General features: G+C 38.1%; 1 protein-coding gene across 2 annotated transcripts in view; it reads right to left on the bottom strand.

The window, feature by feature from the left end:
- The window catches only part of DESI2 (desumoylating isopeptidase 2), a 39,495-nt gene extending 13,225 nt beyond the window's left edge, over positions 1 to 26,270 (bottom strand). Inside the window, exons 1-2 of one of the 2 annotated variants that reach the window (XM_024754480.1) lie at positions 26,018 to 26,270; positions 25,609 to 25,725 (exon numbers count right to left, since the gene is read on the bottom strand). In XM_024754480.1, coding sequence (XP_024610248.1) covers positions 25,609 to 25,725; positions 26,018 to 26,059 — 159 coding nt within the window. In that variant the 5' untranslated portion in view covers positions 26,060 to 26,270. The remainder of the gene's footprint in view (positions 1 to 25,608; positions 25,726 to 26,017) is intronic. The other variant, XM_024754488.1, reaches the window with a different exon arrangement.
- Positions 26,271 to 26,857: the final 587 nt, after the last annotated feature.

A 26,857-nucleotide genomic window follows, 5' to 3' on the forward strand; every position in this document is an offset into this window, starting at 1 on the left:
AAATAGATTTTAAAAATCTTAAAATGAACTTATCTACAAAACAGAAACAGACTCACAGAATTAGGAGAATGAACTTATGGTTCCCAGGGGGGAAGGACAGACTGGGAGTTTGGGATTGACATGTACACACTGCTATATTTAAAAGAGATAACCAACAAGGACCTACTGTATAGCACAGAGAACTCTGCTCAGTATTCTGTAATAAGTTTTAAAAATAAAGAAAAAAAAAATCTTAGATGGGAAAAGCCAACCTAAGCAAAGCAAAACCTAGTATAGAGGAAAACAACAGATATTTAACATAAACATTTACAACTTTTTATTGTGTAAAACTACACAAACAAGAACAAAAGATAAACAATACACAGGGAGAAAAAAGTTGTTAACACTGAGATCAGTATGAGAATACAAATCTTCCTCTCTATCTCATCCTATTTGATTCCTGATTTTGGACAGTCTGAATTTAGATGGCAAGTTAGGAAGGTGAGTGGCACCTTTTTATCTGAAACAATTTGATTTTGGATGGAGAGTAGCGAGGGTACATATAGTAAGGGATTTCTCAAAGCATTTATCCAAATCTATTTAATTCCAGAATTTGGGCAGCAAAAGTTCAGACAGCAAGGGATACTATATACAAAAACTCCACTAAAAAAAATAACTCCCACAGACAAAAGTAAGCAATCATAGAAGAAATTAGTAGCTAACAAACGTGGACTAGTAAACAAATCTCCTTAGTAACAGAAAAATGCTAATTAAAACAATAAGTTACCATTCATTTTTTTTGGCCACTCAGCTTGCGGGATCTTAGTTCCCTGACCAGGGATTGAACCCAGGCCCTAGGCAGTGAGAGTGCACAGTCTTAACCACTGGACCACCAGGGAATTCCCTACTTTTTTTTTTTTTTTTTATTCATTGTATTGGCAAATATACAAAATATTGCTAATACTTAGTGTTGGTAAGGATGTCAGGAAGATACTGCAGAAATGTGAATCAATGACAATTAATTAACCATTCTACCTCCTGGAATCTAGCCTGCAGAAATGCTTGAACATAGGCAGAGACATGTTCCAGGGTATTAACTGCAGTTGTCTATAGCACTGAAAAACTGGAAACAATCTAAATATCGATAGGAAAATGGCTACATAAACGATGGTAAATCCATATTATGAACTATCGTACAGCTACAGCTACTGAAATAAATGAGCTAACTCAATACGTAAGGGCATAAAAAGATATCTAAGACACATAAAGTAAAAACACCAGGTCATAATAGATCATCTGTAGCAAGATCACATTTTTGTAAGTTAAATAAATTGGCCCCGAGTGTATGTTTGCATGCTAAATATGGAAAAAATAAAACCACCACCAATTACAACAAAAGAAAGTTTGAAGCATTACAGATCAAACTGTTAACAGTTTGGGGGAGGGGAGTAGATATAGCGCAGGGGTGGGAATACAGGTTTGTAAAGGAATACTTTCACTTTTAACTCCATACATTTCAGGACTGTTTTTCTGAATTTTATGAATTATGTGTATTACCAACTTTTATGATTAGAAAAATGTTAAAGTAAAATACTATGTTCTCTTAGCTTAACAGGCTTCAATTTATTTGAACATTTATACTATCTTAAAAGAATAGGCTGCATATATATAAAACACAAGCAGCAGCATTATCTGTAGTAGCAAAATACTGGTAACAACTTAAATGTGCACATATAAGGTACTGGTTGAATAAACTATGATAAACAATATTTGGAATATACAAAGCCATAAAAAGAAGGGGGATACTCTCGAGAAACTGATAGGGAGTAATTTCTAGGATATGTTAGGCGAACAAAAGGAAAAGAAAAATGGAGACATGGCAAAATGATACAGAGGCTGGTTTGATGGTGCTTTCATTGGTCAACTTTGGGAAAATCTGAATATCAAAAAGAATAATGACAATAATGGACTATAGCATATTGAATAACAAATAATCTGAGTCCACAATAATACCAAAAAAACCCCCCAAACCCCCAAACAAAACAGAATAGAAAAACAAAAAGTGAAGGGAGAGAAAGCTCTTTTTACAGAGGAAAGTCACCTAATAAATATGAAGTAAAGGCAGGATTAAATAATTTTGCACCTCCAGCTGATGCAGGCAAGGATCATGGATGCTAAAACCATTGGGAGAAGGCTGTTGAAGAACAATGTTCCCATGGTCTTAAGGTATCAACCTCACATTTTCCTAAATTATAAGGAGAAAAGATACCATAGCAATGGAAAATTATGGTGAGTATCATCTTATCCAAGTGATTAAACTGAGTGTCATCAACAGTTGGACAAACTGATGTTATGTGCTTCCTGATGTGATGAAATAGAAAGCATTTCCTTTGTTAGTTTTCTTTTCAAATATATTAAACAGAATATAATCATAAGGAAAAATCAGGTAAGTCTGGACTGTGGGACATTCTGTAAGAAAAGCAGCCTGGTCTTTTAAAAAATAATGACATTAAAGTCAAAAGAAGGGCGGCTATTCTTTAAGGAAGATTAAAAGGACACGATAACTATCAATATATACAACGAAGGAGCTCTGACTGGATCCTAGATTAAAAAAGAACAAAAAGCCAAAGACATTATTGGGATAATTGGGGGAAATATTAATATGGATTGTTCATTAGATAAATTATTGTATCAACTGAAAACTTCTTGGGTTTGGTAAATAGTACTGTGGTTAAGTAGACAATGTCTTATTGGGAAATACATGTTGAAGTATTTAGAAATGAAATGTTATAATGGTTGTGACATTTTCTGTGTGCGTGTGTGTAGAAGAGGGTAAAAGAAAACAAATATGGTTAAAGACTGGTGAATCTAGGTGAAGAGTATATAAAACGTACTCTTCTTTCACTTTTTTTCAAGATTTAAACATTTTCAAAATAAAAAGTTAGTGGGAACCAAAGAGAACAATCTACTCCTTGTCTCCTTCCGACAGAAAAGATACCTTTCCAAGTTTCCTGCTATCCTCCTCCTTTCTCCCCTGCCTTTTACAGAAAGAGAGTAGAAAATACCACAAGCTGATCATACTAGTCTGCATAAAAATTCTGCTAGTCTTTTTAAAAAAACTGAGTTATAATTAACATAGAATGTTATATTAGCTTCAGGTATACAACACAGTGATTCAATATTTTTATATGTTATGAAATGGTCACCACAATAAGACCAGCTACCATCCATCACCATATCAAGTCATTACAATATTATTGATTATATTCCCTATGTGGACATCACATCCCCATGACTTCATTATTTTATAGCTGGAAGTCTGTATCTCTTAATCCCCCTTCACCTATTTCATCTATCTTCCCACCCCACCCTCCTATGGCAACTACTATCTATGAGTTTGTTTCTGTTCTGTCTTGTTTGTTATTTGTTTTTGTTTTTTTTTCAGATTCTACATATAAGTGAAATCATATGGATTTTTTTTTTTTTTTTTTTTTTTTTTTTTTTTTTATTTCCCACAGCCTTTCCCGTTGCGGAGCACAGGCTCAGCGGCCATGGCTCATGGGCCCAGCTGCTCCACGCCATGTGGGATCCTCCCGGACCGGGGCACGAACCCGTGTCCCCTGCATTGGCAGGCAGACTCCCAACCACTGCGCCACCAGGGAAACCCTGGAATTTGTTTTTCTCTGACTTATTTCACTTAGCATAATACTCTCCAGAAATATTTACGTTGCTGCAAATTGCAAGATTTCATTCTTTTTTTTTAATGGCTGAGTAATATTCCAACGTGTGTGTGTGTGTGTGTGTGTGTGTATACACACACACACACACACACACACACACACACACCACATCTTCTTTATCCATTCATCCACTGATGGCCATTTAGGTTGCTTCTATATCTTGGCCACTGCAGTCAGTGGTTTCCTTGGCAGCCAACTTCTAGGACTTAAATTGTCTCTTCCAATTGAGAAATCTCATTGCTTATACTATTTACAACCAATAATTTGATCTACTAACTGATTTCCTTAACAATGACACCAACAGGCTTATGTTCTGGATGCAGACAGCTCCTACTTAAAGTTACCTGTTCTCTTTTTACAGTGTGAGCACTTCTCTTTCAAAATATAGAGTATTTTAAAAAAGAGACAGGGCTTCCCTGGTGGCGCAGTGGTTGAGAGTCCGCCTGCCGGTGCAGGGGACACGGGTTCGTGCCCCTGTCCGGGAAGATCCTATATGCCGCGGAGCGGCTGCACCCGTGAGCCATGGCCGCTGAACGTGTGCGCCCGGAGCCTGTGCTCCACAGCGGGAGAGGCCACAATAGTGAGAGGCCCAGATACCAAAAAAAAAAAAAAAAAAAAAAGAGAGATACAAAATTGTTGTCTGCAATAATCGAAAGGTTTTAAACTGTTAGTAAATTGAACATTTAATGTATAGTATCGCTTAATTTTAACAATTTATCTTTTGTTGACCAGTAAACAGCATTCTGAAAGTGCTTTTATAATAAATTTCCATAATGGGAATCTAAATGTTTTATTAAGAGATAGAAAGTCTTTCACTGATTAAAAAAAAAATCTGCACACTTATTTTTAGCCAAAGAGTTAAGAAAGGGTTAGGATGGGAATGTACTTGTCAGAGTGGGGATCCTGGACTCAGAAATCTTTTATTCTCTGCTGTTTCACAGTTGAAAATAATCTCTTCCATGTTAGAACTTCTGTATGTTGCCTGTGTGTGTGTGTGTGTGTGTGTGTGTGTGTGTGTGTGTGCTGTGTGTGTATACATATATACATACTTTAGTCTGAAATTTCCCTGCATTCAAGATTTTACATTATACATATAAAAGGTTATGTTCTGACACATTTCATAAACTGGAAAATCTATAAAATGAGAGAAACTTAAATATGAGAGAGAAATGTACCATCTAAAAATCTGGTCAGTCCTTTGGAGTTTACTCTAATGAGATTTGACCTACATAAGGTTTCTAAAGAATTGCTGAGACACTGCAATGAAAAATGAATACCTGACAGGCTTTGCAAGTGGTAATGTTACCTCTACTCTCAGATGGAAAGTTGGACAATCAGGTAAAGTGTTTCTGCTCAAGGGTTAGGCAGCCGGCAAGTTGCTAGGAAAAGGATTTCATAACCCAGAGATATTCCTTTGAACAGTATTAAAAAGCAGAAGCTACCCGCTCTTAACATTACTTGTTTCCTAAAGGCTCTGTCTCGATATTCTGTGCCAGGCAGGAATTAACGCTGATGTTGCTTATTCACTGTTAGCAATAACAATGAGGGACTCAATAGTTCTTTGCTTTTCATGTTCTTTGTACCTTCTATCCTTAGAAAGGGCCCCAAATGTTAAGAGTTAATTCATTTTCTAGATTAAAGCAACTATTTACTAGTTAGAAATCTATTACTAGATAGCGCTACTGACCTTACAGAAACAAAATTATAAAGAATACTATAAGCAATTGTATACTAACAGATTAGATAACTGAGATGAAATGGATAAATTCCTGGAAAGACACGAAGTACCAAAACTGAATCAAGAAGAGAGAGAAAATCTGAAAAGATCTATAATGAATGGGAATAAAAAAAAGAGAATGAATTAGTAATTTTAAAACTACCCTCAAAGAAAAGCCTACAACCAGATGATTTTGGTGAATTCTACCAAATATTTAAACAAGAATACTAATTCTTCATAAACTGCTCAAAAGAAGAAAAGGGGACTCTTCCCAAATCATTCTATGAGGCCAGTATTAATTTGACACCAAAACCAGACAAAGACATCATAAGGAAACTACAGATCAATCTCGTATGAATACCCACTCAAAAATCCTCAACAAAATACAAGCAAATTGAATTCAGCAACATATAAAAAGGATTATACACCACGACCAAGTGGTATTTATTCCAGGAATGCAAAACGGATTTAACATCCCCCCAAATCAATTAATGTAATATACCATAGCACTAGAGTAAAGGACAAAATCCACAAAATACAACACTTTTCATGACCAAAACACTCACCAAACTAGGAATATAAGGAAACTTCTCCAACTTGATAAAGGTTATCTGTGAAAAACTCACAGCTCACATCATACTTAATGGTGAAAGACTTAATGCTTTCCCTTTAAGATCAGGAACAAAACAAGGATATCTGCTCTTGCCACTTCTATGAAACACTGTACTGGAGATTCTAGCCAAGGTAAATAGAGAAGAAAAAGAAATAAAAGACATTCAGATTGGAAAAGAAGTAAAATTATCTCTATTTGCAAATGACATGATCTTGTATACAGGAAATTATAAGTAATCTACTAAAAAAATACTAAAACCAATAATAATAAACAAGTTCAGTAAGGTTGCTGGGTACAAGATTAATATACAAACATCAACTGTAATCCTATACACTAGCAGTAAACAATACAAAAATGAAATTAGGAAAACAATTCCCTTTCAAGTTGCAGTAAAAAATATTTAGGGATAAATTTAACAAAGAACTACATAACCTTGTAAGTGAAAACTATAAACATTACTGAAAGAATTTAAAGACCTAAATAAATGGAAAGACATTCCATGCTCACAGATTAGAAGACAATATTGTTAGGATTGCAGTACTCTCTGAATTGACCTGATTCATTGCTATCCTTATCCAAGTCCCAGCTGCCTTTTCTGCAGAAACTGACAAGCTAATGCTGGAAATTCAAGGGACCCATGATAGCCAAGACAATCTTGAAAAAGTTGGAATACTCACACTTCCTGGTTTCAAAACTTAGTACAGGGCTACAGTAATTAACACACTGTGTAACTGGCACAAAGACAGACATACAGACCAATGGAATAGAATCCAGTTCAGAAAGAAACCCTTATATTTATGGTCAACTGATTCTCAACAAGGGTGCCAAGACAATTCAATGGGGGAAATAAACAGTATTTTCAAGAAATTGGACTGCGACAACCAGACATTCACATGCAAATAAATGAAGTGGGACTCCTACCTCACACCATACACAAAGATTAACTCAAAATGAATCAAAGACCTAAATGTAAAAGCTAAAACTATAAAACTCTAAGAAGATAACAAGAGTATATCTTCATGATCTTAAATTAGGCAACAGTCTCTCAGTTGTGACACCAAATATACAAGCAACAAAATAAAAAAATAAATTGGACTTCATAAAAATTAAAACCTTTCGTGATTCAAAAGGCACCATAAGTAAAGTGAAAAAGCAACCCACAGACTGGGAGAAATTTGATAAGGGATGTATATCCGGAATATATAAAGAACTCTTAGAAATCAAGAACACCACAAATAACCCAATTAAAAAATGGGCAAAGGATCTAAATAGGTGTTTCTCTAAAGAAGACAGACAAATAAAAACTACCATTAGATGCATTTCACACCCACTCAGATGACTGTATTCAAAAAGACAGATATAACAAGTGTTGACAAGGATGCAGAAGAACTGGAATCCTCATACACCAATGATGGGATTTTAAAACGGTACAGCAGTTTTATTTTATTTATTATTATTTTTAGTTAAAAAAATTTTTAATTTTATATTGGAGTATCGTTGCTTAACAATATTGTGTTAGTTTCAAGTGTACAGCAAAGTGATTCAGTTATACATATACATGCATCTATTCTTTTTCAAATTCTTTTCCCATTTAGGTTATTACAGAATATTGAGCAGTGTTCTCTGTGCTATACAGTAGGTCCTTGTTGGTTATCTATTTTAAACACAACAGTGTGTACATGTCAATCCCAAACTCCCAATCTATCTTCTCTCCCCACCCTTCGCCCCTGGTAACCATAAGTTTGTTCTCTAAGTCTGTAAGTCTATTTTGTAAATAATTTCATTTGTATCATTTTATTTTTTAGATTCCATATAGGCTATATCATATGATATTTGTCTTTCTCTGTCTTACTTCACTTAGTATGATAATCTCCAGGTCCACCGTGTTGCTGCAAATGGCATTATTTCATTCTTTTTAATGGCTAAGTAATATTCCATAGTATATATGTAAAATGGTATAGCAGTTTTGGAAAAATTTGGCAGTTTCTCAAAAAAATATTAAGCCTAAATTTACTATATGACCCACAATTTCACTCCTGGGTTTATACTCAAGAGAAATGAAAATATATAGTCATACGAAAACTTTTCATCTATGTTCACAGTAGTATTACTCACTATAGCCAAAAAGTGGAAACAACCCAAATGACCCTCAACTGATGAATGAATAAATACAGTGTGGTATATCTATAAAATGTAGTATTATTTCTCAACAAAAAGGAAAGAAGTACTGATGCATGCAGCAAATGAATGAACCTTGATAACATTATGCTAGGTGAAATAAGTCAATCACAAAAGACCACAGAGTGTATAATTGCATTTATATGAAATGCCTAGAATAGGTAAATTTATACAGATAGAAAATAGATTAGTGGCTACTTATGACTGGGAGGTTTGCAGGGAAATGGGGAGTGACTGCCATTGGGGGTATACGGTTTCTTTCTGCGGCAATGAAAAATGTCTAACATTGAATGCAATGATGGTTGTAAAACTCTGAATACACCAAAATCCACTGAATTATACACAAAGGGTAAACTGTATGGTATGTGAACTATATCTCAATAAAACTGTTTAAAAAATGCTAGGAATAGAAGTAAAGGATCTACTAACTTGTACCAAATGGTAGAAGAGTATATACTTTCACAGTTGGCAAACCTAAACAAAAACTATTTTATAAATATGAATCCTCCAAGGACAAAATTTCCTGCAGATACTTATCCCCAATCAAAAACTTTAGATTATTTCTCAAATTACAGACCGCATTCCTAATTCCAGATAGCTGCCTTCAAAAACATGCAGAAAACAGACTATAAACAAATAACATATCAAGAACAGGAAAAAAAAAAAAGGGAATTCCCTGGCGGTCCAGTCGTTAGGACTCTGCGCTTTCACTGCCGAGGGCCTGGGTTCAATCGCTGGCCAGGGAACTGAGATCCCGCAAGCCACGCAGCAAGACTGAAGAAAAAAAAAACCCAGGAAAAAAATATCCTCTAAATATACATATTCTGGTCAACCACCGCTCATATATAAACAGCAGCACATTACTGAATAAATTTTATGAAGTAAATGTGATGTTTTTCTTTGGTGTGATTTTTTTTCTGAATGGACTCCAAAGAAAAGTGGGTAAGCCTTCCACAGAGATGCTCTCTAAAATGTTGTTTCTGTTAGGGTTTCCTAGCTCTATTATCAGAGAACACGCCTGGAAGGCTCACTCTTTAAAAACTGGGCAGACTGCCTGTGGAAGACATGTGTTTAATTCAAGGTCAGCAAGCCTTATCTAGTCCTTCTGCCTCAAAGTCCTGCCAAGGCTATGCAGACAATATGGATGATGCCTACTTTAAGTGGAGATTTAATGACATAACTGTAAACAAACAGAAAAAGTACAGCGGTCCCATTGCACCCACGGGGGATTAGTTCCAGAACCCCCCCAGATTTTCAAGTCCCTTATTTGAAACGGTGTGGTACAGTCAGACCCCTGCATCTGTGGATACGGAACGCCGGCTGTGTATGAGGACTGTCTTTCACTGAATGATTTCAGTTGTGAAACTGTCCTACAGTGATTTGCTGTTGGTAGTTATTCATGTAATTACTATCCTCTCATAGTTTAAGATTTTTGAAATTAATAGTAGTGTTTCTCAATGCTCCTCTAACTTGTTTTCCATCCTCTGTCATTACTTTAAAAAATTATTTACCACTGTCAAAACATTTCACATGGCATCTCTGGAATAAAAATCTCCCTACAAAGCTCAAAAGAGCTTCTCAAACTTGCTATGTGGAAATTCATGCTTTTGTAGAACCATAAAACATTGATATTTTCTAACAGAAGATATAAATATGCAACATGAAATCACAGCCAAGAAAATGTATCCATGAAAAACAAACAAACCAAGCTGCTGAATTAGATATGACTGGATGTTAGCAAGATTTCTGTTAATTTTTGTTGGGTATGTCTTCATTGATTTTGTTGTCTAAATAGCAGCAGATGCCAAAAGTTTGAAATTATACACTTGGGAAAAATGGATAATACAGGACAATTTTATTTAAAGGCTTAGCCTTTTATTTGAATTGGGAAAAGACCACTTTTATTGCTAGAGTTTGTCCAAGTCTAAGAATACAACAAGTATTCAGGAGACTAGGTGAACTATTGCTCTGAGACAACTGCAGAAGCTGGGATGAAGAGGTATATATAATGACACTGGGACCAGCCCTGCAGAGAAAGCTTACCACACAGGGCCATGCTGTGTGAGGCAGGAGTGAAATGGAACACTAGGGGCAGATCCACTACAGGAAACTATACATTCAAGTTTACCCAATGCTGACAACTATACAATCTCTCAAGGATTATATGAAAAATCAGATGTTTTCATTTGAAAGTTTACAGTTTGATTCTTCTCAAACTTTTCCCAACATACCAAAGGAAAACAGTAAACCACCCAGCCGCTACCACAAAAGAGTATCTCTCGAACCACCAAACAACAGCAGAGTTACCACAACATGTCCATGTCAACCACCTACTAAACCATTTGGTTAGCTTAATCTAAGGCTATCTTTCCCTTAGGATCAAACAGGAAAGCCCACAACGTTCTTGTGTTCCAGTCTGGATCACAAGAGTATTGCTTCTATTATCTTTGAATTTACTTCAGAGTTTATTGCTTGAATAGAAAAAGGCTGATCCAAGCATTACAATGAACAACGCTGAAGCATTTGAACTATAGTGGAAAGACACTGGGCTGAGTGTCAGGAGATGGGGGTTCTTTGTCTTGTTTTCTTCACAGATATTTGGTAACTTTAAAAAAGTGTTTTTTAATTTTATTTAAAAATTTAAAAAATTTTTATATTGGAGTATAGTTGATTAACAATGATGTGTTAGTTACAGGTGTACAGCAAAGTGATTCAGTTATACCCATACAAGTATCCATTCTTTTTCAAATTCTTTTCCCATTAGGTTATTATAGAATATTGAGCTGAGTTCCCTGTGCTATACAGCAGGTCCTTGTTGGTTATCTATTTTAAATATAGTAGTGTGTACATGTCAATCCCAAAGTCCCAATCTATCCCCGTCCCACACTGATATTTGATAACTTTTAAAGATACCCAATATATCTCAAAAAGTGTTTGATTCCAATTCAGATCCTGGAGCCAGAACACCTTGGTTCAAATTCTGACTTCATTATTTACTAGTTGTGTGACCTGGGTAAAGATATTTATCCTCTCTGTCCTTATTTATAAAATGGAGATAATAAATAGTATCTTCCACAGAGGACTATTGTGAGGATTAATAAATTAGTATGTATAAAGTACTTAGAACAGCGCTTGACCTATAGTAAACATTAAGCATTAGTAGTAGCAAACACATATATTGATAATATGATTCTTCCCTAATACTCTGTTCTACACATTGGTAAAGGGTCATATGCACGTGTAAATAAGCAGATTGGTTCTGGCTACCCGTTAATTCTCAGAATTTTCAAGAATCTTTGGGAGTTGATGTCAAATTACCAAGAGCAGTGACTCACTAGACTGAACAGCAAACAATGGCAAAGTTAATTTGACTCTAAGACTCCTATAAGCAATGATTTATATTCTTGAAAAGTACAGATCTCAGTAAAAGGTCTCTGTAAATAAGGCAGTGGTTTTATAGGATTCTTATATATTCATGAAGGACATGAGCAGAGGGCTGGAGAACCAATCTCACTTTGGTGCTAGGACCTTACAGTCTTGTACTTCCTAAGTCCATGGAGGTGGCAAGTAAGTAAAGAGAAGAGGGCCAAGGAAGGACCACTAATACACGCTTTACCTCCTTTGATACCAGCCAGTGTCACTGAAGTTTAGAAGGCTTATCAAAGCATTCCAAAGTATTAATATAAAAAGGTAAGAGGAAACCATTCACAGAAAAGTTATCATCTTGAAATATGTGGGAAGGCAATAAATACATAAACTATAGTTAACTTTTGAGCTCAACCTTGCTTCAATGAAAAAATTGGCCTAAATATTTCTATTTATTATTTTAAAGCATTGCTTATAGAAGTGAACTGACTGTACTATATTATAGTCATATATTAAAATGTTAAGTTCTTCTTCTGATAGAGAACTTTCATTAAACTTCATTTTAGTCAGTGATTTGCTTTATTCATTTAATAAAATGTTATGCTTCCTGTTTGAAAGCAACAGCAATGATAAATGCAATCTCCCTAGTCTGGAACTTAAAACACTTAATATAACCACTTAGAGCCTGGGTCTGACTTCCTTAAAAGGCAGTATTAAATGATCTAAGTATAAAGTATGACTGTTTCCCCTATAAACTAGAACCAGTGTTCACTGGATTAAAAGTAAACATTTTACTTAATTCCCAAAAAAAGGTGTTTAGGACAAGGCATTTCAATTACTGAGTTAAAATTCCAAAATAGGGCTTCCCTGGTGGCACAGTGGTTGAGAGTCCACTTGCCAATGCAGGGGACACGGGTTCGTGCCCTGGTCCGGGAAGATCCCACGTGCCACGGAGCAGCTGGGCCTGTGAGCCATGGCCGCTGAGCCTGCGCGTCCGGAGGCTGTGCTCCGCTACGGGAGAGGCCACAACAGTGGGAGGCCCGCGTACCGCAAAAAAAAAAAAAAAAAAAAAAAAAAAAAAAAAACAAAAAAAAAAAAAAAAAAATCCAAAATAAACTGTGACTAGTAGAGATTGTGGGATAATTATTATAGTGTCATCTAATATAAAACTGTCCTTGATGTTCACACTGTTAAACTACCTTATGAAGTCTTTCTGGTACCACTGGATTTAGCCCAAGATAACCTTACAGCAAATGCTATTTAATACTGACAGTAAATCATATTTAATGCTATCTATGGTGCCTTAGCATCAGGTTAGTCATAAAGCAGAGAGACAATAAAAACTCACTGAATGAAAAGATTTTCTAGTATCTTTTTTAGATGAAATCACGATTATCCAGTGCTATGTCTGTTAATTTGCTTTATACTATAAGAAATAGATTCTATTCCATAATAATTATTTCTAAGAAAATGTCCAATCTTTTCACTACCTGAAAATATTATCTAATAAGCACATGGCCAACTCTCTGTCTTAGAAAAAAAAATCTTTATGTAACAAAAACATTTTCATTACAAAGTTATTTATAAATTGTTGATAACAGTAGGTATTAAGCCTCAATTTTTTAGAGTACATAATCTCTCCTGATTATGAAAGATTTGTAATCTTTTAGTTAATAGTGTTTTATAAATGTAAAGTGTTTTATAAATATAAAGTTTTATAAATATAAAGTTTTGATAGACCTCACCAGTGTGAATATGCCTAACTACATACTGACACGATAATCTAAGAAACCAAGGAAAATGTGGTGACGTGTATTTTGTACAGAGCTAAAGCTTCCTCCTGTTTATTAACTATGCAAGCTAATTTTCAAAAACAAATTATTATGTTTACCAAAGGATCTAATTTCTAAGACCCTCCCACAACAAGCTAGACATAGGATGACTGTGAATTAAGTTATTTAAAGGAGAATAGATTTTTAGAAGTCAAATCAACAGTGAACCAAATGCCCCTTGAATATTTTTAAGACTAACCCTATTTTATATTAGCCACCGTTTGACTCTACTAGTGATGATAAGTAGATGGGGCAGGGTACTGCCAATTCTTGGTCCTGAGCCACATCTACACCAGAAAACCATGTTCTGGAAAATCTCTCGTATCAGGCACTTAATTTAGTTGTGTGAAATAAAAATTTTGGTAAAACCCTGAAACTCCTTTTAAGAAGGCCTATTTGCACCTGACTGTCCTCCTGGATTGGGTTCTAAAACTGCATGAGATCTGAGACAAAGTCTTACTTAATTCTGTACCTTGCATGTTGCTTAGTGTATTGTATTATATCGTACTTAGATCACTCAAATACTTGATGAGCTGAAATGTAGCAAGGAATATGTAATGCTTTTCCCTTTGTCCTGTTCTTAAACGTGACCCATGGGAAAACAACTCCATTTTTTCTCTCATTCAAGAAATATGTACTGAACACCTATTATGTGCTAAGAACTAGCAATACAGAAGTGAACATGATCAAGTTCCTGTTCTCATGGAGCTTGGCTTCCTGAGAGGTATCTTTTAAACTGTAGGTTTAAAACCCATTAAAGAATCCTAAAATCATTTCAGTGGGTTGCACCAGCATTATTTTAAATGAATGAAACATAATGCAATAGAACTTATCAGAGGACATCACACACAGCAAGGTGTTTCCTGAACATCTGGTTTCAGTTACATGTGTGTATAATAAGTATTATGTAAAATGTATCTTTTAGTTGGTCCAGGATAAAACTGAGAAACAGTTCTAGAAGGTTCCCCTAAATTGCATCTCAATTTAAATCTCATTTAAAATTTTTACTTACCTACAAAGCTATAAATAAAGCAAGTTAGAGAACTTTGATTCAATAAAATGTATGTCAGGGACTCTGCTCGACACTGGGGATACAAGGATGATTAACTCACTGTCCTTGCCCATAAGGAACTCATTAAGAATGTAAACAATCAGTCAAAATTTGACAAGTGTTAAAACAAATATGTGTATATGTAATAAATTAATAACTCGTTTTGGGTTACTCTAACACATGCTTTCACTTATTCTTTCATAAAACAGTCCACATAAAATATGTAAATCAATTATGGGATATTCAAGCATGTAATCTGTGCCCAAGGCCACATAATGACTGGCTAAACTGTAAACAGAGCCCAGGTTTCTTAGCCTTCACCTAGTGCTTTTTGAAGTCACATGACTACTTCCTAACAGTCTCATGTGGCTTTAATTTTCTTTACATGATCTTGAAGTACCCTGAAACTTCAGAATAAGATGGAGATCAATACTATTAGTTCATTATTTTTCCTTAAATGTGAAATTATGGTGATCCATCATGTACCATCGCAAGTAAAAAGAAATAGCCATCACTTACTCTTTGCCTAAATGCCATGTGACATGCCTACCTTATTACTAGTTTAGTAATGTAGAGACCTCCTATTCTGGGAACTATAACTAACCCTCAAATCTGAAGGAGTGGGAAAATCTAGAAGATATGTTCCTTCTGGAAACTAGAATTTCGACTGTACTTCAACCAGACAACTCTTTTTATACTATTCAGTAGACTAGTATACACACAACAGATTATACTGAGAACTGCTGGAGACAATTAACATGTTAACTTTATCTGGTGGTTCATTTAACTCAGTGTTGGACAGTGAGCTAGAAATTATAATTACACTACGGTATACAAACCAACCTCAAGCTAAGTTGTTTATTTTTAGTTTCCACAAATATTTAAAGACTTATATAAATTAGAAGCATTAAGTTCATCTGGCAGAAAGGCTGAAGACCAGCTGTCAACTCTAACACACAAAGGGGAAAAAAAGGCTATACAATTAACCCCAATTTTATACATATAGTACGATGGAGATCTTGGAGATGGTGTCAAGTGTACAACACTCCGCATTTTTTTAAATCTAAATTTACTATTAATTTTTTATACAATTTTTAAAAGGTTGCTTTCCATTTACAGCTGTTATAAAATACTGGCTATATTCCCCATGTTGTACAATATGTCCTTGAGCCTATCTTACACCCAAAAGTTTGTACCCTTTTGCGCACCCCTGCAAACTGGTAACCCCTAGCTTGCTCTCCATTCAACAGCCTGCTTTTAATGCTTCACTCTGGGTAGCACTTTATTCTGTGTACTAACACTCCTTTAGATAAACTGATGAAATTCCCAAACTCGAGTTATTAAGTGTTGCAACGGCTGAAAGTATACAAATGGAAGCTCATTTAGCTTCTACAATCCTGCAAATAACAACACTAGCGATAACAATAGCTAACACTTTCCAGTGCTTATCACGTGCCAGGTATCATCCTATGCATTTTACACAAATTGACCCATGATCCTTAAAAAAACCCTATGAGCTAGGTACAGTGCTATTCCCATTTTATTTTATTTTTAAATTTTTCGGCCGTGCTACCTGGCATGTGGGATCTTAGCTCCCTGACCAGGGATTGAACCAGCACCCCCTGCATTGGAAGCATGGAGTCTTAACCACTGGACTGCCAGGGAAGTCCTATTCCCATTTTAGAAAGAAATAGAAGCACAGAGAAGTTAAGTAATTTTCCTAAAGTCACACAGCTAAAACGCAGGAGGTAGAATACAAATCCATGCAGCCTGATGCCAGGCTAAACCACAAAGAACTGCATTTCACTACTTCCGGTAACAGATTCCACACAGTAAGCGTGACCAAGGAGAAGGTAGAGAAGGCGTGACCAAGGAGAAGCCAGGTCTGTCTCAGCCCTGACTCTTTCTCACATCGATACTCTTGTTCTGAACCAGTGTGGATGCTTTGGGACTCTCACTTGCCACCTGACTGGCTAGGGAGACCCGTCAAGACACCAGAGCAAAGCACGTCCCCGGAGGTGAGCAGCCAGCCATAGGGTTGAAACCCAAAGCCATTGCAGGTGTCCAGCAGCATGCTTCTCCATCCTGCAAGTAGCAACAATGAACAAGAGGGCACAGTGGAGGAAGAAACTGTTTCAGGACAAGTCCTAGGGGAACTTCAGGTAAGTCCACAAACCTTTTTAAAGTGATCACTATGTTCCAAGCTCTGGGAATAAAAAGAAGAGTAACACACTGTCTCTGCCCTCAAGCTCGCTGCAGAGTGAAGAATTTATAAACAGAGATAATAAGGACTGGAAAATATTACAGCATATTCATATGCTGACTAGAATGACAGTAGAGGGGGAAAAACTGGGAGAGAACAGAAGAAAAGCAAAGTCCTTGCATAGGAGAGCATGGGCTTCAGCACACAGTGGAAGGTTTGACCTCAGGCAGGGACACTGGCAATTCGTTCCCTTTCCATGTAATAGGAGGGAGGTGAACAGTGGTGGTGGAAGGATGAGAAAATTCTCTTCAATCGTTTTTTTTTTTTTTTTTAATTTAAGTGAAATAAGCAGTGAAGCCATCAGCTGACAGTAAGGAATGTGGGGAGAGAGTATGAAATACTGTAGTTGTCTTGGAGAGTGGGAAAGTCAGTTGACCATAGAAATAAGGAAGCACTGCCAGACGGCACTTAGGGTCCTCTTGGGGTTTATGGTCATGATTTTAAAGTGAGATTAGTCTGTATGGTTGTATATTTTTCTCTAGCTGCATTTGTCTGCTGAGGTGTGGAGGACATGAAGAGTTCAATTTAACATTTGCCAGACAAATGTGACAGAGGGAATGATTAAAATGGTAGACTACAAATCTAACTTAGACGGTAGGGGGAGAGCAAGGTAGTGATTATTTTAAGGAATTGACTCACGTGATAGTGGGGGATGACAAGTGTGAAATTTGCAGGGCAGGAGAGCAGGCAGGAAAGGCAGGGAAGAGGTGATGTTACAGCTCGTCTGGCGGCAGAATTCCCTCTTCCTTACGGACCGCAGTCTTTTCTCTTAAGATCTTCAACTGATTGGATGAGGCCCACCCACATTATGGAAGATAATCTGCTTTACTCAGTCTCCTGATTTAAATATTAATCATCTAAAAAATATCTTCATAGCAACATCTAGACTGCTGTTTGACTGAAAACTGGGTACTCTGCCCTAGCCATGTTGACACATAAAATTAACCATCAGAGGACCATTTACAGAAAAGGTTTAGGATGTAGGGGATTTTAAAAATCACTACTCATTCATGAGTTCCAAAGAGCACAGTGAAAGTTAGTTTAGGAATGGGTGTAAGATTAGGACAAATAAAAAGAGAAACACAGCACTTTCCAAGGATGAGGGCAGCTATATGGTGGTTAAGGGCACGGATTTTAGTGTCAGAGCTCTTGGTTCAAGACTGCTCTATCACTTATGGCATGATTCTGAGCACATTCTTCAACTAAGCCCCAGTTTCATCATTTTTAAAAAGGATATGAGGGAATGGCTTATTGCAATGGCTGGCATACAGAAAACATTCAAAAATGTTAGCTCTAATTTTTTTTAAAGGTTTATTTATTATTTATTTTTAATTTATTTATTTTTGGCCGTGTTGGGTCTTAGTTGCGGCACGTGGAATCTTCGTTGAGACATGCGGGATCTTTCACTGTGGCACACAGGGCTCTTTGTTGTGGTGCGTGGGCTTCTCTCTAGTTGTGGCGTACATGTTTCTCTCTCGAGTTGTGGTGCACAGGCTCCAGGGCACGTGGGCTCTGTAGTCGTGGCGCCCGGGTTCCAGAGCGCGTGGGCTGTGTAGTTTGCGGCACGCAGGCTCCAGTTGAGGCGTGCAGGCTCTAGCTGAGGTGCGCGAGCTCAGGCTTAGCTGTCCCGCGGCATGTGGGATCTTAGTTCCCCGACCAGGGATCAAACCCCTGTGCCCCGCATTGTAAGGCGGGATCTTTACCACTGGACCACCAGGGAAGTCCCGTTAGCTCTTATTGTTATGGGAAAAGACTCAATATTGTAAATCTATCAATTCTCCCCAAAATTATTCATAAATTTAATGTCATTACACTTAAATTTTCAATGACATTTTTTTACAAATTGATTCTAAATTTTATTTGAAAAACAAATGTGTGGGAAAAATAAAGAGAATTCTGAAAGAGAATATGAGAAACTTATCACCAGTTATCAAAACACAGTAGAATACTGCAATTAAACATCTGTAATGGTGCAGGAAGTGGTAACTAAATAAATGAATAGTATAGAAAGTCAAGAAATAGATTTATATATCCATGATAATTTAAGACAGGATAAACGTGGCACGTACCTCCAATTAACATGGGGAACCATGGATCACTCAATAATTAGTATTGGTTTTCCACCTGGGAACAAACATGTAGATTATTTCTATAATTTTAGGCTAGGGGAAGCCTTTCTAGGGATGACATGAGACTGAAATGTCATAAAACAAAAAAAAAATCTTGTGGGCTACTGGGTATACAGCTAAAAGAACTGAAAGCAAAGATTTGAACAGATTTATTTGTAGACCCATGTTCACAGCAGCATTATTTACAATAGCCAAAAGGTGGAAGCAAACAAGTGTCCATCAACAGATAAACGGATAAACAAAATGTGGAATATTATTCACCTTTAAGAAGGAAGGGAATTCTGACACATGCTACAACAGGGATGAAACTTGAGGACACTATGCAAAGAAAAATAGGTCAGTTACAAAAAGACAAATAATGTATGATTCCACTTATATGAGGCATCTAGTCAAATTCATAGAGAAAGAAAGTAGAATGGGAATAACCAGGGACTGAGGGGAAGGGGAAGTGGGGAATTGTTTCATGGGTATAGTTTCACTTTTGCAAGATGAAAAAGTTCTGGAGATTGGTTGCACAACAATGTGTTATACACGGAACTACACAGGTAAAAATAGTTAAGACAGTAAATTTTATGTGTATTTTAACAAAGTCAAAAAAAAAAAAGACAAAAAAGTATGGAATTTTTTCAGAGCCTTACAAAGTACTTCTAAAAAAGAAAATGAGTAACAGCCATGAAAACTTTGGAAAGATAAAAAAGGGAAACTGGCCCAGCCATATACTAAATATATTGTGAGATTATAATAATTAAAATACTGTAGTAATGAGACTAGAATCAATCCTGTATGGGCAAGAATTTAGTATTATGATAAGGATGACATCACAATTTAGTGAGGAGAGACTTTTATTTCAAATAATGTGGGGTTCATTAGTTAAGTTTTGAGTTATTGTTCTGGGGGTAGGGGACTATCACAGTCATACACCAAAATACATTCCAAATAAATCGAAACAAAATTATTGACATGTATCTCGTTTCCCTTTATTATTGTTCTGCCTTTCTCATAGTTTAAGATTATTTTGGCAGTCTTCTCTTTATATTCTAGTAACCAACTGGGTGATACTTGAACAATAATGGTGCTTTGGAATTTAAATATTCTTATAGAAAATCTGACAGTCAATAAATGGAAAGTGTAAGTATAACCTGTCTTAAGAAAAATCCATTTAACAAAAGATTTCACCTACAATAGTAGGCTCTCCTTAGTATTAAAGTACTTAATTTATAAGTTTCACTGAATTCTATACTGTTAACTTTATCCATCAACACGTGACCTCGGGATTGATATACACTATACCACTGCAGTTTGAAGGGTCTGTAGTCATCAGCATGCTTGGACCCTTAACATCGGAGTATTTGCCAATCATAAAAGATTCCCATACTTTACTTTCTGAATACAGGTGACGGCTGAACAACACGGGACCACTTAATACGTGGATTTTTTTCAATAAACATACAGTCAGCCCTCCGTATCCACAGGTTCCACACCTGTGCACGTGGAGGGTCAACCACAGGATTTGAGCATCTGCAGATTTTGGCATCTAGGGTGGATCCTGGAACCAATTCCCCCATGGATACTGAGGGATGACTGTACATCAAATTTTCCATTTTAAATTACTAGGTTAACATTTATTCCATGCCAAGTCAAGGGACTGCTAAAAGGGAACACCGAACATTTTGGGGTTTACAAAATACCTTTCACAGATGGTGTGGTAGGCAGAATGACTCCTTAAGATGTCCAGATCCTGCTCTCCAGAACCCGTGAATATGCTATACATGACAAAGGGACTTTGCAGATGTAAGGATACAGACTTTAAGATAGATACTACCCTGGAATATCCTTGTGGGTCTCATCTAATTATAAGAGCCCTTAAAAGCAGAGAACTTTTACTGGATGGAGGTAGGAAACATATGGGAGAAGGGGAGGCCAGAGATATGTGAAGTGTGAGAAGGAATCAATGCATTATTGCTGGTTTGAGGATGAAGGATGCAAGAGGCTTTAAGCATCTGAGAGAGGCTCGGCTGACAAAACAACAAGGAATGGGACCTCAGCCCTACAACTGCAAGCAACTGAATTCTGGGAACAATCTAACGGGCTTAGCAGCAGATGTGTCCCCCACAGCCTAGGCCAGCTGACACCTTGCTTTCAAGCCTTGTGAGATCTGGAGCAAAGGAACCAGCCTAGTCCACCTGAATGCATGACCTACAGAAGTGTGAGAGAATAAATCTGCATTACTTTAAACCACTAAGTTTTGGGCAATTTGTTATTGCAGGAATATAAAACAAATATATAGAGGGACTGGATCCTTTTATACACTAAACCAAAAAAAAAAAAAAGAAAGAAAGAAAAGAAAAAAGGAGATACTGTCAGAGATAACATAGGAGGTCAGATTTATGACTGACCTTTTTCTTTTTTTTTTTTACTAGACTCATGGGTCACTGTTTCTATATCAAGTGGTAGGAAAGTCACTGGCCCAAGAAGCATACTTGGTACAAGAAAGTTAAGACTAGTTCCTATTAACTAGTTAAATCTTATTAAAATTCAGGAACTGACAATGTTTTTGAAGGGATTCTCTTCCAAGGAGTGACTAAAATCCAAGTTCAAAGAATAAACAGATTAAGAACATTTCTTCAGTCTAGTTACACAGTGTTAAAAACAAAACAAAACAGAACAAAAAGAACAATGTCAAAGAAGAATAATTGATGTTATTTTGCTATCTTACTTCCCTTCTTGGTCCAATAAAGCTAAAATCCTGCAATAAACTAAGTAAAAGTACAAGGAAAAAAACCCAGAAATAGGCATTTGACACAGGGAGAAGAGGGAACAGATGACCTTTTCAGGCCATTCAAGTACTAGCACCATTCCTAACAAAACTGCCTAGTTAAAATCCCATTCATCTGGTAAATATTTACTTACAGAACACATTCTAGCGACAGGCCCTCTTCTAAACACTGGTGATAGTATGATGCCATCAAGGAACTTACAGTGTAGTGGGATGCACAGAATTATAACACAAGCGGTGACTGAGACATGCAGAAATTACAACTAGGGCACAGAAGTTAAGCCAAGTCTGATGAATAAAGGCTAAGCTACAGCTAGGAGCAGGGGGTCATACTGATCAACGCTGGAACAGGACATTCCACACAGAAGGATCAGCATGTGTGAAAGAACCTGGGTACGGTATAGCTTATTGGGATAACTTAAAATTTTCATTGTGTGAGCATAAAGAGTATATGTTGGGGGGAGGGGAGATAGTGGGGGATTGGTAGGAAATGGGCCTTTAACAAGAAATGTGGGGGACGGGGGGGGTGGGGTAGAGTAACGGGGAAGGGTCTGAAGTCAGGAAAGGAGAAAAGGGAAAAAAAAGTTTGTTCCTGGACATGTTGTTTTAATGATATTATGGAATCACTCAGGTGAAAAGTATATTTAAATGAGTCTGAAACTCTTTCAGAAAGTCTGAATTATATCTACAGATGTACGGGAAGTCAGACCATGTCACACCTGCATGGCCTCACACTCTCTAGAAGTGTAACGCAGAGTCAGGAAAGGAGAAAAGGGAAAAAAAAGTTTGTTCCTGGACATGTTGTTTTAATGATATTATGGAATCACTCAGGTGAAAAGTATATTTAAATGAGTCTGAAACTCTTTCAGAAAGTCTGAATTATATCTACAGATGTACGGGAAGTCAGACCATGTCACACCTGCATGGCCTCACACTCTCTAGAAGTGTAACGCAGACAGGAGGATCAAAAGAATGGAGTCCAGACAAAAACTTCCTCATTTGAAGAGTCCTAGAAAGTGTTTCTTTTCTGTTAAGACTCTGAAGATGTACAGGTACGGTTTAACAATAGGAAGAAAATTGTTTATGGAATGAATCTACAAATGTCATCATATTACTGCATATTCTTACTTTATAAAAATTCCTTAGTAGCACAAAATCTGGATCTATGACACATGAAGACTTTGTGCTAAAGTGACTATACCAGAGACTGGCCCAGCAAGTGAAACTAATCTGAATCACCTGCTTTACTATGTATGCCAGTAAGTTAGCAATATGTGAATAACCTCATTCCCAAGACTTGGAAAATAACTCCAGGACATGTTTTATTGGTGGTAGATTACCCCAAAGTACAGAGAGGAACAAAATCACTGAGAAGGCAGCAAGCAATAATTAAGCAGCACTGTGTAAGATAAAGTAACCTTTCGAGGATTATACTGTTTCTTCATGAGAAGAAAGTTAATTCAGATGACCCTAATACAATTATTTTCATGTATGTGGCAGAGTTATGGGAGAAAAGAAATGATGAACAGCTCCCAATCTACTGAACAGGAAAATTACAGTCACCTAGAGCAGGTAACAGTCTCACAGAGAAAGAGGTACAAGGATACACCACAAGAGGTCCCTATAAACAGTGATTATAAGTGCAAATCAAAGGCTGATTTTCATGTTTACCAAGTCTGGACTAGATAGATAGTTGATGTATTAGGCCTGTACAGACAGACCACAGCAATCCTCATCAAAGTCATTTATGATGAATAGGAAGTACTACCAAAGATAAAAGGAATTTGCCCTTGACATCAAGCAAAAATGTTTCAAAAACCAAAACTGGCTTGAGAAAAATGAGAGTGTAATAGATACAAATTAGTACCTCAACCCACTGGTCTTAATTCTAAAACGTAACTCTGATCACATTGCTCCTCCCCACAAAAACTTTAAATGGTTCCCCCTGGCTCACAGCCCAGCCCCTCAGCCCCAAATAATAAAAATTCTAATCAAACTGAAAGTTTTGTCTCCTTTCATGCATCCTACACTCTCGCTATACTGGATTTCCCAAATCCAACCTATGCTTTCCTACTCCTGCCATTGTTCATGCTGAATGTTCCCTGCATGCGGAAATCCTACCAGTCCTTCAGGTTTTGCCCCCTTTATCTTTCAGCATTCCCTGATCCTACAAGCACACTCAGTCTTCTCCTTTACATCTTGTTCTCCTCTTATCAAAAGCATGGTATTCTGTTTTGAATTGTTACTACTGTTGTTAACTCCCCTATGACTTTCTAAATTCCTTAAAGAAAAAAAGGGTAATTAATTAATTTTTGTGACTTTTACAGGGTCCTAACTAAATAGCTGTAGGTTGCTGAGTCAGTGACACGAAACACTCACAGACCGAGAGCCCTTAAAAGAACATATAAAAGCAAGTTTATTAGAAGTCATATAATTCAGCTAGTTTCCATTCTGATAATAAACATTCACATGCTCCTTCTCCTCCTGTTGACACAGGAATTATTCAGTAGAGAAAATAATGAAACAGACTGTGGTCTAGAAATTCTAGATCCTATTCATAGTTGCCTGGGAAGGTTTAACCTACCCTATTATCTGCTTCCTTTGTAACTACCTACTTTACAAAAGTGATGTGAAGAATAAGATCTTTGTTATCCAGTTAATATTTTTAAAATCTGTCAGAACACTCCTCCCTTTAAAATATACTGCTTTTAATATCATCTCTAGCTTTTCCTACATTTACCACATGGCAATGATTTTTGTGATTCACAGAATACCTAAAGTGTAAAAAAGGCCATTAAAAGCCAAAGAATGTACTTTCAGTTTTATTAAAAAAAGCAAAACACTCTCTTCCTCTACTTTCACAGACTTCTTTTAGGCTATGAAACCGTGGTCCTCTGGCCATTGCATAATCCTAATTTCTAACGGGGTTTAATAATCTAGAAGAAAAGGGATATTGTGCTCTCAAGAGCAGAATATATCCTGAGGGACAGATGGTTTGTAACAATCTTCACGAATAAACAAGAAACCAAATTCAGATCACTGGGGGCATGGTGGTGAGGAGGGTAAACAGAAGCAATAAAAATTCTTGGAAAATAAAGGCATCCACAGGTATCAGCAAAACGTTTTACTCTAGAGAATTATTTGCTCTAGAGAATTATTACTCTAGAGAATTACAGTCTTCTCTGTAACTTTTTCTATCATGTGCCACTTTTCTCTGTATGTTAACCCATCTCCTTTCACCTCCCAAGTTTGTATGTGAACTCAACAGAGATCTGATCTCACATCTCAAGCAGTCCTTATGGCCTTCTCACATAATTCCCAGATTGTGGCATGGGAATCCCTTTCTACCCAAGATGTTACACTCTAAATTTAAAAACTTAAAAACAATACAAGGGAGCAAAAATTTTAGATCTGTGAATGAGAACCGAGTCTCCTGACCTCCAGTATTTTTGCTCTTCTGCATCTTTAAGACAACAAAAATAATGTTGGGGACTTTTTCATTTGTCAATCCACTTAACAAGAAATTTTAAACATCGCAGGTAGAGGGGAATCCCTTATAAAACAAAAACTAATCAACCGAAAGCAAACAAACCCAAGCACGCATCTAACTGCAACAATAACTGTGTACTGGGTATTTCAATGGCAATTATAAGGCAAACCAATCCTTGGACTCAATTCTGTGTGCTCACAGTACTCCGAAGTTAGATGACGACAAACAAGTTCTTCCCGTCCCTCTCCTGTGGTCACGTCACATACCTGTTGCATCACCTGGAAAGTGGTCTCCAAAGTCTAGGAAAGGAGCACCACCATGATCCCTAAATAATTCTGCTGGGCTATTTTCTGGATAAATTTTAGCCTCATTCATTTTAATGAGGTTGCCTTGGAGGCAAGGGTGTCTTGGCTCCTGTTCACCTTTAAAGAGACTCTAACACAGGCATCACAAGCGGTGACTTTGTGGACTTACAAGAGCTTGGGAGTTTTTGAAGTCTTGGGCTGGTCTGGCAGAGCAGGCAGTCGGCGTGGGAGAAGCGGGGCTGCCCCGGAGTTCGTGTGGAGTGGGAAGTCCGGCCCGCGACCCAAGCTTCGAGGAAGGGACAAGAGGTTCGGGCCCAGCCCTGGGTCCGGGCCAAGTCGGGGCACGCGAGAGGTTCAAGACGAACCGAGTCTTGGCCAAAGCCCCGGGGCAGACTGGGCAACGCTAACAAGCGCGTCGACGTTTACAAGGATTAAAAAATAATACTCCCCTCCCCCCACACCAGAGAACCAAGCGGGAGGCAGCGACGCGAGGCAGGAAGCGCGTGGGGCCGGGTCCGAGCCGACCGGCGAGAGGATGCGGGCCTGGGCCGGGCCCCCGCCGCTGGGGCCGTACTCACCATGTCGTACACGTTGAGCACCACTAACTGGTTAGCCCCCATCCTCCTCCCGGCGGCCGCCGCCTCGCCCTCCAGCTGCTTCGTCTCCGCGGGGCCGAGGCCGCTCTCACCGCCCCCCGGACGCCTCAGGGGGCCGGAGCCGGGCACTAAGCGCACAGCGCGGCCCGCGGCAGCCGGGGCGGGAACATCGGGAAGCGACTCGCTCCCGGGCGCCGCCAACTACACCCTCTGCGCCGACCGGGCCGGACCGCAGGCGGCCCGCTCCGGCTCAGGCGCCTCCCCCGGCAGCAGACACGTGGGGGAAGGCGGGGCCCAAGCGAGGGGCGGGCGCCAGGCCCCCGGGGGCGGGGCCGGCCGGCCGGCGCCTGGACTGAGCCCGCCTGCGCTCTAGCCTCCACTGCCGCACTCGGACCTAAGATGGCGCAGCCTCGGTGCCTCTCGGCCCGGGAGGAGCGGGTTCCCAGAAAGACTACAGTTCCCAGCATGCAATGAGGAAGCGCAGAGGCGGAGTCTCAACTGCAGTCCTTCCTCGCGGCGTGTTGCCAGCCGTCGACTACAGTTCCCAGCATGCTGCGGGGGCCCGGTGCTTCAGCCAGGCCTCCCTGGGAGACTACAGCTCCCAGCATGCAGTGCTTGCGGTCAGCGCCCCAGCACTTGCAGTCCGTTCTTGCGGCTGGTGAGGTCTTCTAACTTCTACCTTACCTCTCCGCTGCTGCTGCGGTTAGTTTCTGTCACGGTTAACTCGATGAAGCCTTCGGAATGTGGCAGAAGACCATATTGATGACGCCGTTTTCCAAATCTCTCATAATTATTATTAATTAATTTATTTTTGCAAGGGGA

This window comes from Neophocaena asiaeorientalis, unplaced genomic scaffold (assembly GCF_003031525.2).
Source record: "Neophocaena asiaeorientalis asiaeorientalis breed wild unplaced genomic scaffold, Neophocaena_asiaeorientalis_V1.1 scaffold524, whole genome shotgun sequence".
Lineage (NCBI taxonomy): Eukaryota > Metazoa > Chordata > Mammalia > Artiodactyla > Phocoenidae > Neophocaena > Neophocaena asiaeorientalis.